The sequence below is a fragment of the Podarcis liolepis genome (assembly GCF_965112155.1).
Source record: "Podarcis liolepis genome assembly, chromosome: 17".
NCBI classification, from domain to species: domain Eukaryota; kingdom Metazoa; phylum Chordata; class Lepidosauria; order Squamata; family Lacertidae; genus Podarcis; species Podarcis liolepis.
In genome coordinates this window covers 9658725-9675094 of record NC_139571.1, presented here as the reverse complement: position 1 = coordinate 9675094, position 16370 = coordinate 9658725, and the positions used below count along the sequence as shown (strand labels likewise).

Sequence of the window (16370 nt, the reverse complement as noted above, 5' to 3'; positions counted from 1 at the left end):
TTTAAATTGCGTAAGGCTGAATGTGCAAGTTGTGAGTTACCGGAACTTAGGACATAAACACCTGTATTTGCACGAACAAATCCAAATATTTTTCTCCATGTCAAAGAAACCTACAGGGTACTTGGTTAATTTTACAGCAGTTTCTATTATATAGTCATTGGATCCAAAACGGATTGGATTCCCCAAGCTGACCTCCAAATAGGTGAATCGCCAATACTTAGTTGACACGTTTCTACCTCGCCTTTAAGACAAGACAGCTTCCAACAGAACAAGTCAAACACAAAAATCGACAAACGTAAAATAAAAAGGTGGTTGAGACCTCTGGCCATAGTGTTCCATGCCACATGTCCTACAACCTTTATTCAAAAAGCAAGGTGACCCTGCCAAAATACAAAGGTTACACAGAAAACAGGGTTGTCTGGGGGCCCTGATTACCTTAGAACACTGCGCAAAGTCCCAACAGGTTTTATTTACTCAGTCTAATCTCTCACAGCAAACAAGCCCAGTCAGCTGATTTGTCACAAACACTCCATTCTGGTACTCTTGATGTTCTCACCTTGGCCTGGAATGCAGCCATTTGCTCCGTTTTTGCCAAGGTCAATAGGGAAAAAAAGATTACTTCAAGAAGTCGTGCTACTTTACAAAGAACAGGATATAAGTAATAATTTCATAATAATCTTTACCAGACAAGTTAAGTGTGATGGCCAGCTTCAGTAGATGGGAAGAGGTTCAATTCTCCACAACAGGACCTATCATTCTCTTTTGCTGAGAATTGGGTATTGTGCAGGAAAAAGACAGCCAGCATGGGCTGTAGCAAGAATTGTGCTCTCTCTCTCAAAGTGATCAGGGCTGCAGAGAATGGGAAAAGGCTTTTCTTTCAGCTTGGGTCAGCTACTAAATGTGGTGTTTAGCCACTCGTCAAAATGTGGACAGAGCATCATTCCTTTCAAGGCCAGGTGGAAGGCCACAGTGCCACCTTAAAACTTGTTTCAATGGCCCTTCAGTTGGCTCTTCCTTTGGCTGAGAAGTAGGACTTGAGTAGTAGCTGGTCTCCCCAAGGCAAACAGGAGAGAACCCAAGAATATTTTTTTAGGCTCCACCATCCCTGCTTGTCTTCTCTTTCATCACTGCCTGTGGAGCTCTTAAGGAACTCCACCCCAAAAAAAACTTGCCTCCCTAACCAAGACAGGTATATAATTGAGAGTTCTGCATTAAAATAGACTTTAGTGTGATCTTGCACCATTACTATTAGTGGAATGACCACTCCAACAGAAAGCTCAGTTTCCTTAATGGTAGTTCAGCCTTGTGGTTCTTTGATTTCCTTCTTCTACGGAGCTCAGAATGGTATTTTAGCCTCACAGCATCCATATAAAATGGAGCTGGGCTGAAAGAGGGTAATTTACCCAAAGCGTCATGGAAACTTACAGGGAATTGAAGATGCAACAGCGAAGAGTATCCAAGCACACAGCTTAAGGCACTCTTGTCTTCTTCAAAATGGGCAGCAATTACAAAACCGAAGACAAACACAAAGTTGCTATCACAGAAGCAGCTAACACAAAAAGCTGTACTGACTTCATACAATCCAAAAAGATTAACGTGGGACCCAACACAACACCAGCAGTAACAGAAAACACTGAACAGATGCTTTTCCATTATAGAATTTATTTAAAGGGGATGATAATTACTCAGTTAATGGCAGAGGCTGCTCTAATACATTTAAAACAAGTGGGTTCCTGCTTTCTTGGACATTATTTACATACAAGGGCACAAGAATTTGCTGTCCAATAGGAATTAATTCCTGCTTAGATCTAAAAAGACAAGGGACTTGATAGAGCAGCAGTGGTTGTTTGGGAATGTACAGCTGGAGGCTGCTTTTACCATCGAAGGCAGCCCCAAAAGGCCTCCTGATTCAAGGCCACATGACAGTGAGGGAGGTAAGGTGAGAAGGGGCCAGAATCCTCTGTCATTGACTGCCAAATTCAGAATTAAACCTCTGCCCGTATCGCCATTCACTCCAAAGTAAATCATATGTGGTGGTTGCTGTGACCCCTGTATTTTGTGAGCACTCTGTTATTAGGGAGGCTAATAAGAAAAGGGAAGCCAAACTGGCAATTATGTGATCTATTTCTGGAAAGCAGAGTTCATGCTCACCACAGTGAGAAAGATAAAAAGCAAAGCAAAACAAAAAAACATACACACTGGAAGGATCTTTTACAATATACTGTTCAATTATCACCTATGTACATTGCACCAGTACCTATTAATCCGATGATGGCACAATCTCTGTGATGTAGGCAGAATTCTCCTCAGTAAAGTACAATTAAAATCCCACATCTACTCCTATGGAGCATCCAGAAGCACAGTTAACATCACTGGCTACTAAATTGGCTTTTAAATAAGTCTTTTAAAATAAAGCAACACTTCTTTCGTGGGATAAAGAGTCCCCATTTAAAACAGTAGCATCAAGGAAGAGTCATGATTTCCCCCCTCCATCATGTTGATGGTCCCATAGTCTTAAGGTCAGAAGGAAGGTCAGATTCCTGCCTATTCAACTGCTGGGCAGGAGCTAAGCTTGCTTTGTTTCCTGTGAAAGGAAAGAAGAGTCCTGTGCATGAAAACACCCAGAAAAAAAGAAATGATGGTAGGGAAAGAATTATAAGAAATTCTTCTGGCAGTTTCAGGAACCCAAGGATGACATATACTGCCACCCCTACATAATTGGCACCAACCTACTGAAAGAAATGTTTCCTTAGTGACCAGGTCTACTACTCAGTGAGTCACTAAAGCAATTATACGTGGGGGATTATTTCATGTTCTGTTCCTGTATACTCTTGCTTGCTCAGCATTGCTGTTCAACCATGGCAACAAGGTGTGCAATTTCCCAAGGACTACCCCTGAATATCCAGCGACAAAGGAGCTTGCATGGATGCTCCTTCCATACAAGCCCCACTGAAATGAACAGAGATTGAATAGCGGCCCTTGATAAGAATGCACCCAATGATCAGTATGTTTACAAAACTGCGGGCCTTTCCAAAGTTTTGCAGATCCTACTTATAGTCTTTAGTCCCTTAATTCCAGGAGCACAATCTCATAATATTCATGTAGGACAGGATTACTGGATAGAAACAAACAGCACAAGAGTCACATATCCCAGCCACTTGTTGGATCTTCCAATGCATTATGTAACAGATAACTTCCACCCTCCCAAATTAAGAAGTATTGTTGAATTCCTGGCAAGTTCCTCTCCAGTTGCTATTGATTGGCTGCCTCACAAGCATCTATCCAGTCACTGTAAACATCCACTGGTTCTGAAAGATCTTTAGGGTGAAATGTCAAGGAAGAATCTACCATGAGTGCCCCCCACATTAAAAAAATACTATTGGTTTTGGATGTGTATATTTTTCAAAAACACTGCTAAATCTTGCAAGTGATTTCTTCTATGAACCATAGTTAAGCTGGTACAAGAGTGGAACTCTAGCTGATTTTAAGTATCGGTGGTGGTGGGGTATTTCAGTTGATTAACCACTTTGGCAAGGCTATGTCTGATCAATTTTGATGCTAACTCTCTATTTCCAGGTCCTTATGCAGGGTAAGATAAAACATGTAAAGGCCAAGACCAAGCAGAAAGCACTACACCCTAGGTTACGAATTACTGACATGAAAAAGTAGGAGCCAAGTCTACATGGGGAAAGAGAATAAAATATTATAAAACTGAATTGAAGTTCAAAGGATACATGTTATAGGAGTCTGAAATTCTTCCAGACACACGGTACAGGATATCACACCCGTATTTCGAGCCCTGTCCCTGAAACACAAAAAAAAATATTATAGCTGAAAAATAACCTTATGTGAGAAAGTGTAAGCCAGAAAAGAGGAAAAAGATGGTACATTCATATGACTTTGGGTATGGAATATTGTTTAACATGCAGTGAACAGTAGGCACAAACATTCCTACAGCCATCTCAGTTAAAGGCATAGCAAAATAAGAAGTACCCGTCACAAATCTTTCCCTACAGAATGGATGGGGAAGCTCTGGCCCAAGAGCCAATTTTATGCCACACAGGGCTCCAATCTGGCTCACAAACCATGTTACCCAAACCATGCCCACTTGTGAATCATTCTGATGGAAAGGGCTTTCCAATCCTGCTTTGCCTGGGGAAGTAGGACACACAACCAATGCCTGCAGAAAGCAGGAGTGAGCTCCCTTTGCATCAGCTAATGTGTGGAGAATTCAATTCCGCTTGGGGACTTGGGAAAACATAAGGCCAAATCAAGGCCAGCACAAGAGGCATAAATATTCCATTTTCACCACCCTGCATTAGTACTAAAATCATTTCAATGCCAACAATGAAGGAAAGCAAACAAGGACGAATTTGGAAGAGGTACTTCGAAATGAAGAAATGTTGGCCTCTGCACTTAAAATTTGATATGCTTAGTGGGGAATAAAATAATGCACTCTTCATACATTTCTCTTTTTATTTAATCATTTTTTTGCCCACCAACATCTGAAGGCCTTGTTCAGCCAACATCTGAAACTTGAGAAAGGACTTTCTTGGTAGCTGCTCCCACAATTTTGAACTCCTTGCTAATAGGAGGCCCAGTTAGCTTCACCTCTGGGTTTTTTTTACCTGCTTTTTGTTTTTTCCTTTTCCTTTGTTATTGTACTTATTAGCTGGCTGCCTTGATCACCTCTTCATGGAAATAAAGGATACAGATACAACCAAGGAATAATGGATATTTTTTACGTGCACTTGAGAATTCTCCAACTCCTTGAAATATATCAATTACTTGTTCTTCTGAATGCATTGGTCTTGTTCTGTTAGGTTTCTTTTAAAAAATCCTTTAGTTTTTGTCACTCTCTCTTAACACCTTTGAATTCTGCCACAAACACTTTCTTCATACACCCTTGAATAGAGAGGAGGGGTGGCAAAGGAGCCTGAGTCTTCTCGTTGTATTTTGGCTCTGGAGGCATTGTTTGTGACACTGTGTGCAATGTAATACATGGAAGATGAGCAGATTGAACTACCAGCAAAGTGCTGGCCTACCAGCTATTTTTCCTTTATTTCCTTCCCAGTTCTATTAATGTCTCTGTTCCCAGCTAAAAAGAAATGTCCTCCTGCATGTCTGTTTTCTGAACCTGCACATGTCTGCACCCTATTTAGCTTCAGTTTGCTGCACAACATTAATCCACACTCTTCTTTTTTTACATAACTTACATTTTAACATCGCATGATTTCTCATGGTTACAGAAGGGGCAAGTAAATTGGGTCTCAAGTGTCCCAGTCATCTTCTTCTTGGGTGGAGGCTTCCGCTTTGACTTCCTACGGCCCATTTTTGCCTACAGCATGCAAAGCAAGGAGAAACAAATGTGAAGGGGGGTGGAGGCAGGAGAAGAAGCTTCAGCAAAAGTCCTTTTCATGTCATTCCCCAACGTGGTGCCCTCCAGATGCTTCAACTGCAACATCCACCACCCCCAATCATCAGTCAGTCTAGCCGGGACTGACGGGAGCTACAGACCAACAACCTCTGGAGGGCAGCAGGTTGAGGAAGGTGAAGGCGGTTGTAGAAGATTAAGTAGTGATTAAAATATTCAGAAAGCTGTTGCACCAACAAGATCAGTGATCACTTTGGAGGATTAGGGTTGCCCAGGTTCAGAAAACTGCAGCCAAGGGAGCAGAGCCAAGGACTGGCAGTTCCACTGACTAGGAGAGAAGAGTACGTGGTGGCCAGCATGAAGGAACCTGACTGCGTATGGTGACTCAGGGGCAGAGCAGAGCCAATAACAGGAGTAATCCAAGAATCATGCAAAACAAAAAGCCCCTATGGTTTGCTAATATCAGCTGCTCAGTAGCTAGAGCATGAGACACTTAATCTCAAGGTCATGGGTTCAAGACCAACATTGGACAAAAGATTCCTGCCTTGCAGGGGGTTGGACTAGATGACCCTTGTGAACCCTCCCAACTCTACAATTCTATGAGATTTCATTCCTTTCTCCTGCCAACCATACTGGGTGACCCAGAAACACTGACCACATGAGGGGGCTTTCCTTGACTGCCCCCCCAATTCACCTCACCCCATAACCAAGGGAGCAAAAACAGGACTGACTACAGAAGGGTGCCCAGCAATGAACTGCATGTGTGTGCATGTGCGCACACACACATACAGTGGTGCCTCGCAAGACTAAATTAATTCGTTCCGCGAATTTTTTCGTCTAGCGAATTTTTCGTCTTGCGAAGCACGGTTTCCCATAGGAATGCATTGAAAATCAATTAATGCGTTCCTATGGTCAAAAAAAGTCCAAACAAAGCCAAATTTGGTACAACAAGAGTTTATTAAGTGCTCTTTAAAGTCACACATACTGTAAAGAGCATTTCAAAATTCAAAACCAGAATTTTTTTTAAAAAACAGCAGAGTGGCCCAATGGTCACAGAAAATCATAAAAATGCAGGGGGAAAACCGCAAGCTTCCAGATTCTTGCAAACCCCTCCCCAACTGTTCCCCCAGCCACCCAGAAATTCAAATCCAGAATTTTTTTAAAAAAACAGCAGAGTGGCCCAATGGTCACAGAAAATCATAAAAATGCAGGGGGGGGGGAGAACCACAAGCTTCCAGATTCTTGCAAACCCCTCCCCAACTGTTCCCCCAGCCACCCAGAAATTCAAATCCAGAATTTTTTTAAAAACAGCAGAGTGGCCCAATGGTCACAGAAAATCATAAAAATGCAGAAAAAAACCACACAAGCTTCCAGATTCTTGCAAACCCCTTCCCAACACCAAGTCCTTGAATTCCAAACACCCCAACCCAAAATCCAACACCCCCCCAAAAAAAAGTTTTAAAAGCTTAACTTACCAAATGGCTGCAAAAGAAGTTTTGGAAAAGCTTCAAAAATCACCAAAGTCTTTAAAAACCTCAAAAAAGGCTACTATGTACACTGCGTTCTATGAGTTGCTCCTCGAAGTCAAGTCGCAACTGTATTAACGGTGTTAAGAAAAAGGAAACAAACTTGCAAGACGTTTTCGTCTTGCGAAGCAAGCCCATAGGGAAATTCGTCTTGCGAAGCAGCTCAAAAACGGAAAACCCTTTCATCTAGCGAGTTTTCCGTCTTGCGAGGCATTCGTCTTGCAGGGCACCACTGTACTGTATATATGTCTGTGTGTATATATATAGTTTTAATTCTATTACTGTTTAATTGTTTTTTAATGATTGCTTTTTTTCCTGTAAGCCCCCTTGAGTTCCTGGTCGGGGGGAAAGGTGGGGTATAAATACATATAAAACTGGGGTATAAATAACTATAACGCCACTCTGAAAAGGCACCTATAACCTGCTCTCCCCCCCCCCCCAAGTTCCTTTGAACAGCCACCTCGGCCTGAAAAGAACAGCGAAGGGCTGTTATAAAGTGCGAAGGGCTGCTTACAATGTTTGAAATCAGCACGGCGCCAGGCACATTTTGCACCTGGCTTTTGAGCACTAGCAACCAAGTGAAGTTGCCCGGGATGGCGCCTGAACATCTCCACCATCGGGAGCTGCATGCCTGGGGATCCTTGGATCCGAACTGTTTCCACACACTGGTACCCCGTCCTGGGGAATGCTTATTTTATCAGCACTACGGGAATGAACTTCTGGAACCGAAATGCTTTTCCTTCTTCTGCACAGCCTGAGCAGGGGCAGTTACCACTGCTGGGGGGGGGGGAGAGGTTGGTATATAAGCCAATAAGTATGTGGCCTGACCCTGGATCAAGCAGCTTTTCTTCTTTTAAGTTCTCAAAGCTCTCAATCTAGCTCAAGGTGGTCCTCTGAACTATCATATAAAATAAAGACTTCAGCCTTGTTCCCAAATGGCAACTAGACATTCCGTTCTAGCAACTATAACCTTGGTTTAAGGCCATGGTTCCCAATGTGGGGCAATTTGATTTTTAATGGGGGGCAATTCGAGAATGTGTTATTAACAGTGAATATCCTTTTAAGGTTCTTCCATGTGAATTTGAGTTCACTTTTTGAAAAACAAGAATTATATGTCACAAGCAGGGGAGGCATCAGAATTTTAGAGATGCTTAGGTGAGGCAATGCCAAGAAAAGGTTGGGAATGAAATAAAAAATATTAAGGTCTTATATATATAATAAATATTCATAAATGTACCAAGCAAACATGTACATAAATATATAAACCACATGTCTGAAGCAGCACAGGAAAACAGCCCTGGAACCATTTTGGCTCCCAGACTTACCAAATGTTTTCTCTGCAAGGTCAAAGGAAAATGGAAAAGATTCCCCATTGTCTTTTCATTCACAAAACCTATCTAAAGGGTATATCTGTGTATGAATAGGGTGAGCCTGTGACCTGGCTCAAGAACTAAGTATTTATCATTACAAAAGAATAGCCAGGCTCCCCAGGGTATCCAATCAAGTAAGCATTAACAGGTAACCTGCCACACATGAGATAAACAATGACAGGAGGTAAACAACGTACTCAGATTTCTCTTGAGCTACACCCCTGCTGTGATGTAAGCATGATGTTTCTGGGGGTGGCCTTGGGCTCCAAGGCAGGCAATTTAAAATGTCTATATATGGGTGGACACACTTTTGTTCTGGGTCCTCCTCCTCCTGCTGCGTGTGAGGGGAGCACCCTGTTGCAACAGTTCAATAAAGATCAGGTTTACTAGATGCTTTGCTTCTCAATATTCTCTGGTTGGCCTCTGTTATTTTCTCCGACAGATGCAGAACCTGTAAAGGACTCTAAAAGGGCTCTTGTGTCCCCCATGTAACACCCATAAGGACAGATTTTCGTTTATTACAGAAACCATTGGTCTAAGGGGCTCTTTGGCGCCTAGTTTATCCACCCCAGTTTCGAAAGCTGGTCTGTTTCCTGAGCATCTCTCAGAGGTGAGCCAGAGCAGGCCAAGGGCCCGGCTGGATTTGCCGGCTTAGTGGGGCGAGCGACTCTCGTCACGGAGCTCCGCAGAGGAGTTCAAGGCGAGGGCCGAGATAAGCGGCGTCCGGGCGCCCAACCGGCCGCGTTTGTCCCCGCTGGTGCGGCGGGCGACTCGGAAGCGGGGTGCCGCGCGGTGCTCCTCTTCCCTCCCGCGCTCCCCTTGAGGGCCCAGAAGCAGCTCCGCTTCCGGAGCCGACGCCGACTCGAAGCTCACTCCGGGCGCCACACCGGAGGCCCGCCCGAAACCTTCCCTTTTCCCCCTTACCTGGGGTCGGTTCAAGGCCTGGTTTCTAACGAAGTTCCACAAGGCCTCGTTTCTAACGGAGACCAGCACTTCCGGCGCGCCACCCGGAAGGGAAACGCGACGCTTCCCCCCCCCCCGCCTCCCGAGTTCAGGGAGGGCAGGTTGGGAAGGCGTAGAGATAGTGAAAAGGGTAGAGTCGCCCGACGCGGCTTAATGATTTGGAAGACGGGAGGTCGCGCCTTTCGGAAAAGCCTGCGTAGAAAAAGGAAGGAAAGGAAGGAAAGGAAGATTCAGTGATTTTAGCCCTGTTTGGTTGAGGAGGCGAGCGGGGAAGAAAAAGGAAAACAGAAACAAAAAAACAGGCGCACCGTATATCTGGTTGCAGCAAAAGATCATAGTGCACAACAGCAGACAGTAGCCTTCTGCTCCGTCCCAGGCAAGGCAGGTTGTGGTGTTTTGTTTTTAAAATTATAAACTGGGAAAAAATCCAAAAAACACATTTCCCGCACAAAATAAGAGCAGCGTTAGAAAGCACAGGAACTCCTGCGTTAGCTGGTTTTTTTTGGGGGGAGGGGGGTCAATGCTCCCCAATCGCACAGCTATGCTAAAACCCAAGATCCCCCCTCCACCAGGTGATTTCTGGGGACAGCTCTAACTTCCGCCCTAGAGGATATTTTTATTAAAACAAAACAGAACCCGCCATATTACCGCATTATCTGTCAGTCGGCATCTGCTTGTATATCTCTGTGTTTGTTCCTAACCACCCATTAGCCAAGCCGACCGACAAAAGGACCCGGATGTATTATGAATGAAACGTCAGAACTGCTTCTGTTCATTCAAACCGACAAAGGTCCGTCTCCAGCGCCTCGTTCTACTGGCGACCAGCCGGATGCCTGAACAATCGCGCAGGGAGGCGCGACGCAGCAACTCTTGAGCAACGAGGCTGCAACCCTATGCACACCCTTAGCGAGAACTCGAAAAATTATTTATTTATTTATTTTCCGCCCTCAGGGAAAAGGGTGCGAGGAATCCTATTTGGAATAAGGGAATTTCCCTTAAAAAAGGGAGACGTTGACAGCTATGAAAATAATAATAATTAAAAACAAACATTAGTAGAATTAAAATCATATACATATAAAAAATCTGTTTAAAGTATACAAATAATTACAATAAAACCAGCAGGGCACCAGCCCTTTCATTAAAAGCAGCCGGTTCCCAAAAAAAGACTGTCGGAACAAGAAGAAGAAGAGTTTGTATTTCATATCCCGCCTTTCACTCCCCTTCAGGAGTCTCAAAGCGGCTAACATTCTCCTTTCCCTTCCTCAAGAAGATTGTCATTTGCTGGTGGAAGCACAATAAGGAGGGTGTCAGTCTGTCTTCTCTGGGGAGGGAGTACCAGAGTCTGGGAGCAGCCACCACCAAGAAGGTCCTGTCCTGTGTCCTCACCAAGCATACCTATGAGGATGGCAGGACTGAGAGAAGGGCCTCTCCTGACGATCTCAGAACCCAGGCAGGCTCATATGAGGGAATCCCGTATCTTATGATTCCAAGCTGGATCTTGGATCAACTTGTTCTCTTTCTTCCTTTTGGCATGCTCTCTTATTCTTCCCTGGCTGCTTCAGCCCAAAATCTCATTTTCTCATCACTACCTGTAGCTACCCATTACAAAAATAAACTTTTACACTCAGCCATTGCCTCAAAATGACCCACCTGCATTCTTCTGGCCCTCACCTGAAAACTCCCCCAAAGCACTCAGAATTTACCATTCAAACTACCATTGTCCCCTGAGAAACCTTTTTCTAAGGCAAGTGGCTCTAGTTACAGTCCGTACTAGTTCCCCCTTCAGATAAATCTAAACTCTTTTGAACTTCGTCTATTGTTAGTGTGCTGTTTACTGGTGGTGTTTTCCTGAATAAGATAATTTCCTCTTTGGTGCAGTAACTTTTACTTTTGATTTATCTGTTGTCCTTGTTAACCCTCAGGTACCAGATTCTGGAGTGCGTTCAGGTCTCAAGTATGGAAATATTTCTTTTAAAGGGGTTGTTTCAGGGCTGCATGTGAAAACTGAAGACTTGCCTGTATACTTCTTAACAATACTTTTACCTGTGCTTATGCTTATAAATATGTTGTTAGTCCCTTGGAGACCGTTTTTGTTTAAGAAGCAACTAGCAAGTCTTCTTCTTCTTCTTCTTCTTCATCTGAAGACCCTTCTCTGGGGGGCACTTTCAGGCGATGTTTGGAGGATGACGAGTGAACAAACCTCTTTAGCAGCAGCCTTCCCCCTGCTCCATCTGTGGAACGCTCTCCCCAGAGAGGATTGCCTGGTGCCAACATTTTCATCTTTTCAGCTCCAGGCAAAGACATTCTCATTCTCCCAGATATCCTGCGTTGATCTTGTCTTTTTCTGATAGTACTTGATCGTTTCTGGGTGCAGAAGGCTTTTCCTATTTTGTCACTCAAGTCTGTGTTCACATCACATTTACTTTGCTTCTGCTGTGATTTTACTCTACACAGCTTCTGCTGTGATTTTACTCTACATCCCAATTTAGAAGCACATTTAGCACATATGGCCAACCTAGTTGAATGGGATCCAGCAGGGCTCATCTTATATTCAGATGTGAAGCTGGTTTGGGGGTTATTTGATGGTTGTTGTTGTTTGCAGGTGGTGTTGAAGAAATGGGTTATTTTGCTTCACAGTTCATAATTTAGGAGGTATGGGTGGCATTTTTAACCACTACATGATATGTAATAGGACAAATTTTAAAAATCTGCATCAGAGGTTATTGGGGGGGCACTTGGAAATGGGGTGTTCTACCCTGCAAAGCAATAGTTAGGATTTTTGGCCTCCTGGGGGAATTTTTTACTGTCACATCTTGCAGCCATTTTGGAAAGTGTCCCACACGCTCCATCTGGGCTCCCGGATGACTTGCAAACTTTCACATGCATATGGCACCCACTAGCAATTTATAGCTGGTAACTTCAAGTAAAATACTTGGGCCACATGGTTCTAATCTCCTGCACTAATGACTAAGATTCAGAGTTTTCACCTGAGGGATTCCTGGTTTTTATCACATACACTTCGCCTCTGTGCTATACCAGTGTTGTAAACAAAATCTGCCCTTACAGTGGTACCTCAGGTTGCATACGCTTCAGGTTACATACGCTTCAGGTTAAAGACTCCGCTAATCCAGAAATAGTGCTTCAGGTTAAGAACTTTGCTTCAGGATGAGAACAGAAATCGTGCAGTGGTGGTGCGGCGGCAGCAGGAGGCCCCATTAGCTAAAGTGGTGCTTCATGTTAAGAACAGTTTCAGGTTAAGAACGGACCTCCAGAACGAATTAAGTACTTAACCTGAGGTACCACTGTATTCCCTTATGGGGAACACAAGAGTTCTTATAGATTCCTTTGTAGGTTCTCCATCGGTAGGAGGAAATAACAGAGGCCAACCAGAGAATATTGAGAAGCAAAGCAGCTAGTAAGCCTGATCTTTATTGATCTGTTGCAACAGGGTGCTCCTCCCACATGCCCACCCTTATATAGACTTTTGGAATTGCCCACCCTCCAACTCCAGACCACCCCCAGAAACATCATACATACATCACAGAAGGGGTGTAGCCCAGGACCACGTCCCCCAATGCATCATACATAAATCACAGGGGGAGGTCTAAAACAGAATCCTGAGTGTGTTGTTTATCTCCTGTCTAGCAGGTTACCTGCTTGCATTATCTGGGTTTTGGCCACTCTTTTGTTATTATAACTACCGTATTTTTTGCACCATAACACTCACTTTTTTCCTCCTAGAAAGTAAGGGGAAATGTCTGCGCGTGTTATGGAGGGAATGCCTACGGGTGGCGTGCCTACGGATTTTCCTCTAAAAACTATGTGCGTGTTATGGTCGGGTGCGTGTTATAAAGCGAAAAATACGGTACTTAATTCCTGACTCCAGGTCACAGGCTCACCCTATTCACACCTTAAATGTACCCTTAAGGCAGGATTGGTGAGCACAGAGACAATGGGGAGGTTTTTTCAGTTTTATTCCCTCCTTGCAGAGAAAGATTTGGTCAGTTTGGGAGAGTCAAAATGGTTTCAGGACTGTCTTCCTGAGCTGCTTCAGACATGTGGTTTATATATTTATGTACGTGTTTGCTTGGTACATTTATGAACATTTATTATATATATAAGACCTTAAAATTCTTATTACACCAGCCACTGTCTTGTTTGTTTCCAGTTGCCATCCCAAAGACTCACACCGCTTACAAGTTTTTGAGGAAAGCTCCCAGCACTGCTGGGAAAACCAAAATGGGAACTATACTGGCCCCACACTTAAGCTTATATCCTTATTGTGTCATCTTTCATATGCAAGCTTAAAACAAATTTCCCAATGACACAGTAACTTGAGACAGGGAATGAAGAACTTTATGACTCAACGTTTGCACTTCTCTAGTGAAGAGAAGCCAGCTCCAGAGAGATAACATCTTACTTCTTCCTTTTTGGTATCTCTTGAGAGTAGCCAGAAACTGAAAAACAAGTTTACAAGTGCTGCAGAATTGAAGTCATAGAACCAATGTGCTGTAGTTGGTCTCTCTGGGTCAATTCTATAGGGTTGTTGTGGGGAGAAAATGGGGAGGAGAGAAATGGAGCTCTTTGAATGAAGAGATGGGATAAAAATGCTGTAAATAAATATTAGGTCAGGCAGAATATAAAGCCATGGTGTTATGTCCTCTCCTAAAAGCCGGCAGATGTCACCCAACCTTTACAAAGGACTTTATGGGTTGTGGTACAGCTTTGAATGCAGAAGGCTCCCTGTTCAAGACCTGGTGTTTCCAAGTACGGGTGGGAATGTCCCCCGTCTGATACCCTCAAGAGTCGCTGTCAAGTGGTGTAGACATGGAGCAATGGTCTGACTCAGTATAAAGCAGCTTCATGTTTTCATGCACATCTTCAGCTCTTCAGATTTAATGGTCAATAACTTGCAACTCTAAAGGGGCAATATTTATTGCCTCTTAGGACAAGCTTAGAGGGACGCGGGTGGCGCTGTGGTCTAAACCACTGAGCCTAGGGCTTGCTGATCAGAAGGTTGGCAGTTCAAATCCCCGCGACGGGGTGAGCTCCTGTTGTTCGGTTCCAGCGCCTGCCAACCTAGCAGTTCAAAAGCATGCCAAAAAGTGCAAGTAGATAAGTAGGTACCGCTCCGGCGGGAAGGTAAACAGTGTTTCCGTGCGCTGCCCTGGTTTGCCAGAAGCAGCTTATTCATGCTGGCCACATGATCCGGAAGCTGTCTGCGGACAAATGCCGGCTCCCTCAGCCAGTAAAGCGAGATGAGCGCCGCAACCCCAGAGTTGTCCACGACTGGACTTAACGGTCAGTGGTCCCTTTACCTTTACTTAGGACATGCTTGCTTCAGAAGAAATGCAACCACCTTTTAGCAGATGAGCAGCTGACCTTGTGGAACAGCCTTTGCAATGCAGATACGATGTTTGGGCCAGTGTGGCTGGGGACAATCTCACCATTAGCTTATGGAGGCACCAGGATCTGTTTGGATTCTTTTAAGTTCTCCCCTGCCCTCACCTATCTTTATAAACTGCAAAATTCATCACTCCCTCTTCTTCAATGACAGCTATGTGCTTAATCTCTCTGACTCTTTTTGAACCTGAAAAACAGCAGTCATTGTGTTGTAGTGGTTAAGAGCGGTAGACTCGTATTCTGGTGAACCGGGTTCACGTCTCCGCTCCTCCACATGCAGCTGCTGGGTGACCTTGGGCTAGTCACACTTCTCTGAAGTCTCTCAGCCCCACTCACCTCACAGAGTGTTTGTTGTGGGCGGGGGGTAAGGGAAAGGAGAATGTTAGCTGCTTTGAGACTCCTTCGGGTAGTGATAAAGCGGGATATCAAATCCAAACTCTTCTTCTTCTTAAGGATTGAGAGTTTTATTGTGTTTATGTCACACATACATAATATTCATATTTTAAGGTGCCACAGAACGGGGGGGGGGTGTGCTGTAGCAAAATAACGTGTCTCCCCCTTTTGGAATTTGTTTATGTTAATTTGTGATTTAGTTCCTGTGTCTAACAAGCCTGGTTCTGTCTGGAATGTCTTGATAAATATGAAAGCTGAATGTTCATGAATGGAGAAAAATATATCCTCCTCATGAAGAAGAAGAAATGAAGCTGTTAGCCTAGTGTGTGCCAGAAATGAAAACCTTCAGGTTTTTTAAGTCTGTTTAAACTCAATATTTAAAAGGCCAAATTACGACCTGTTCATTCCCCCACCTGCACTGCAGCCATTGTCTCTTGGCAACAGTATTCGGCTTAAATGTAAAATAACAGTTTTCCTTTTGGTTTATGTCCTTGGAAACAGAAAGGGTAGACATGGTTTGTATAAAAGCAGAGATAAAGGAATAAGGGGGAAAGGCCTAACTCCCTGTTGTGAGGGAAAATGTCTGCCACCCGTTGACGTTTCCCTGGTTATGTATAATAAAAGAAATGTGATGATGTGGCACCACATTTCTTTTATTATATGTTAGCAGTGAAATATTAGGTCATGGTACCTCACCCCATGAAGGGACGCGGGTGGTGCTGTGGGTTAAACCACAGAGCCCAGGACTTGCTGATCAGAAGGTCGGCAGTTCAAATCCCTGTGACAGGGTGAGCTCCCGTTGCTCAGTCCCTGCTCCTGCCCACCTAGCAGTTTGAAAGCACGTCAAAGTGCAAGTAGATAAATAGGTACCGCTCCGGCGGGAAGGTAAAGGGCGTTTCTGTGCGCTGCTCTGGTTCACCAGAAGCAGCTTAGGCATGCTGGCCACATGACCCAGAAGCTGTATGCCGGCTCCCTTGGCTAATAAAGCGAGATGAGTGCCGCAACCCCAGAGTTGGTCATGACTGGACCTAATGGTCAGGGGTCCCTTTACCTTTACCTCACCCCATGCATGTTTTGTATTCCATTCACATACTCTATTGATCTTGTATATACTGCCATATTTTAAAACTGAAATAACCTTCCCCTGCTACTGCTGCCCTCCAAAGCATCTGCTGCCTGAGGCTGTTGCCTCACTTTGCCTAATGGGAGGACTGGCCCTGAGAGTCCTGGTTTCTCTGTGAAAGGATACTGGGGGTGCATCTGTTTTCCAGTAGATATGGAATTAACACCTCTGAGCTTTTTTAAAAAACAACTTAGGCACGCAAACTGTTCTTCACAAAG

The 16370-nt window shown here is 44.1% G+C and overlaps 1 protein-coding gene across 2 annotated transcripts; it reads right to left on the bottom strand.

The window, feature by feature from the left end:
• Window positions 1-1645: 1645 nt before the first annotated feature.
• Window positions 1646-9354, bottom strand: ELOF1 (elongation factor 1). 2 transcript variants are annotated; one of them, XM_083483269.1, is made up of 4 exons: window positions 9195-9354; window positions 5217-5338; window positions 3735-3805; window positions 1646-3317 (listed from the first exon to the last, which is right to left on the bottom strand). In XM_083483269.1, exons 2-4 carry the CDS (start codon window positions 5330-5332, stop codon window positions 3253-3255), a joined length of 252 nt encoding a protein of 83 aa, XP_083339395.1. In that variant the 5' UTR covers window positions 5333-5338; window positions 9195-9354; the 3' UTR covers window positions 1646-3252. The 2 variants fall into 2 exon arrangements, with proteins under 2 accessions (XP_083339395.1, XP_083339396.1); XM_083483270.1 differs by lacking the exon at window positions 9195-9354 and adding an exon at window positions 8468-8609.
• Between the last annotated feature and the right edge of the window lie 7016 nt (window positions 9355-16370).

Coding starts and splice junctions, on each gene's coding strand:
- ELOF1 (XM_083483269.1), bottom strand. CDS start 5,332: ATGGGCCGTAGGAAGTCAAAGCGGAAGCCTCCACCCAAGAAGAAGATG. Junction 3,806..5,216: donor AAATCATGCGATGTTAAAAT/GTAAGTTATGTA, acceptor TTTGTGTTTCAG/GGACAGGGCTCGAAATACGG. Junction 3,318..3,734: donor ATTTCAGACTCCTATAACAT/GTATCCTTTGAA, acceptor TTCACCCTAAAG/ATCTTTCAGAACCAGTGGAT.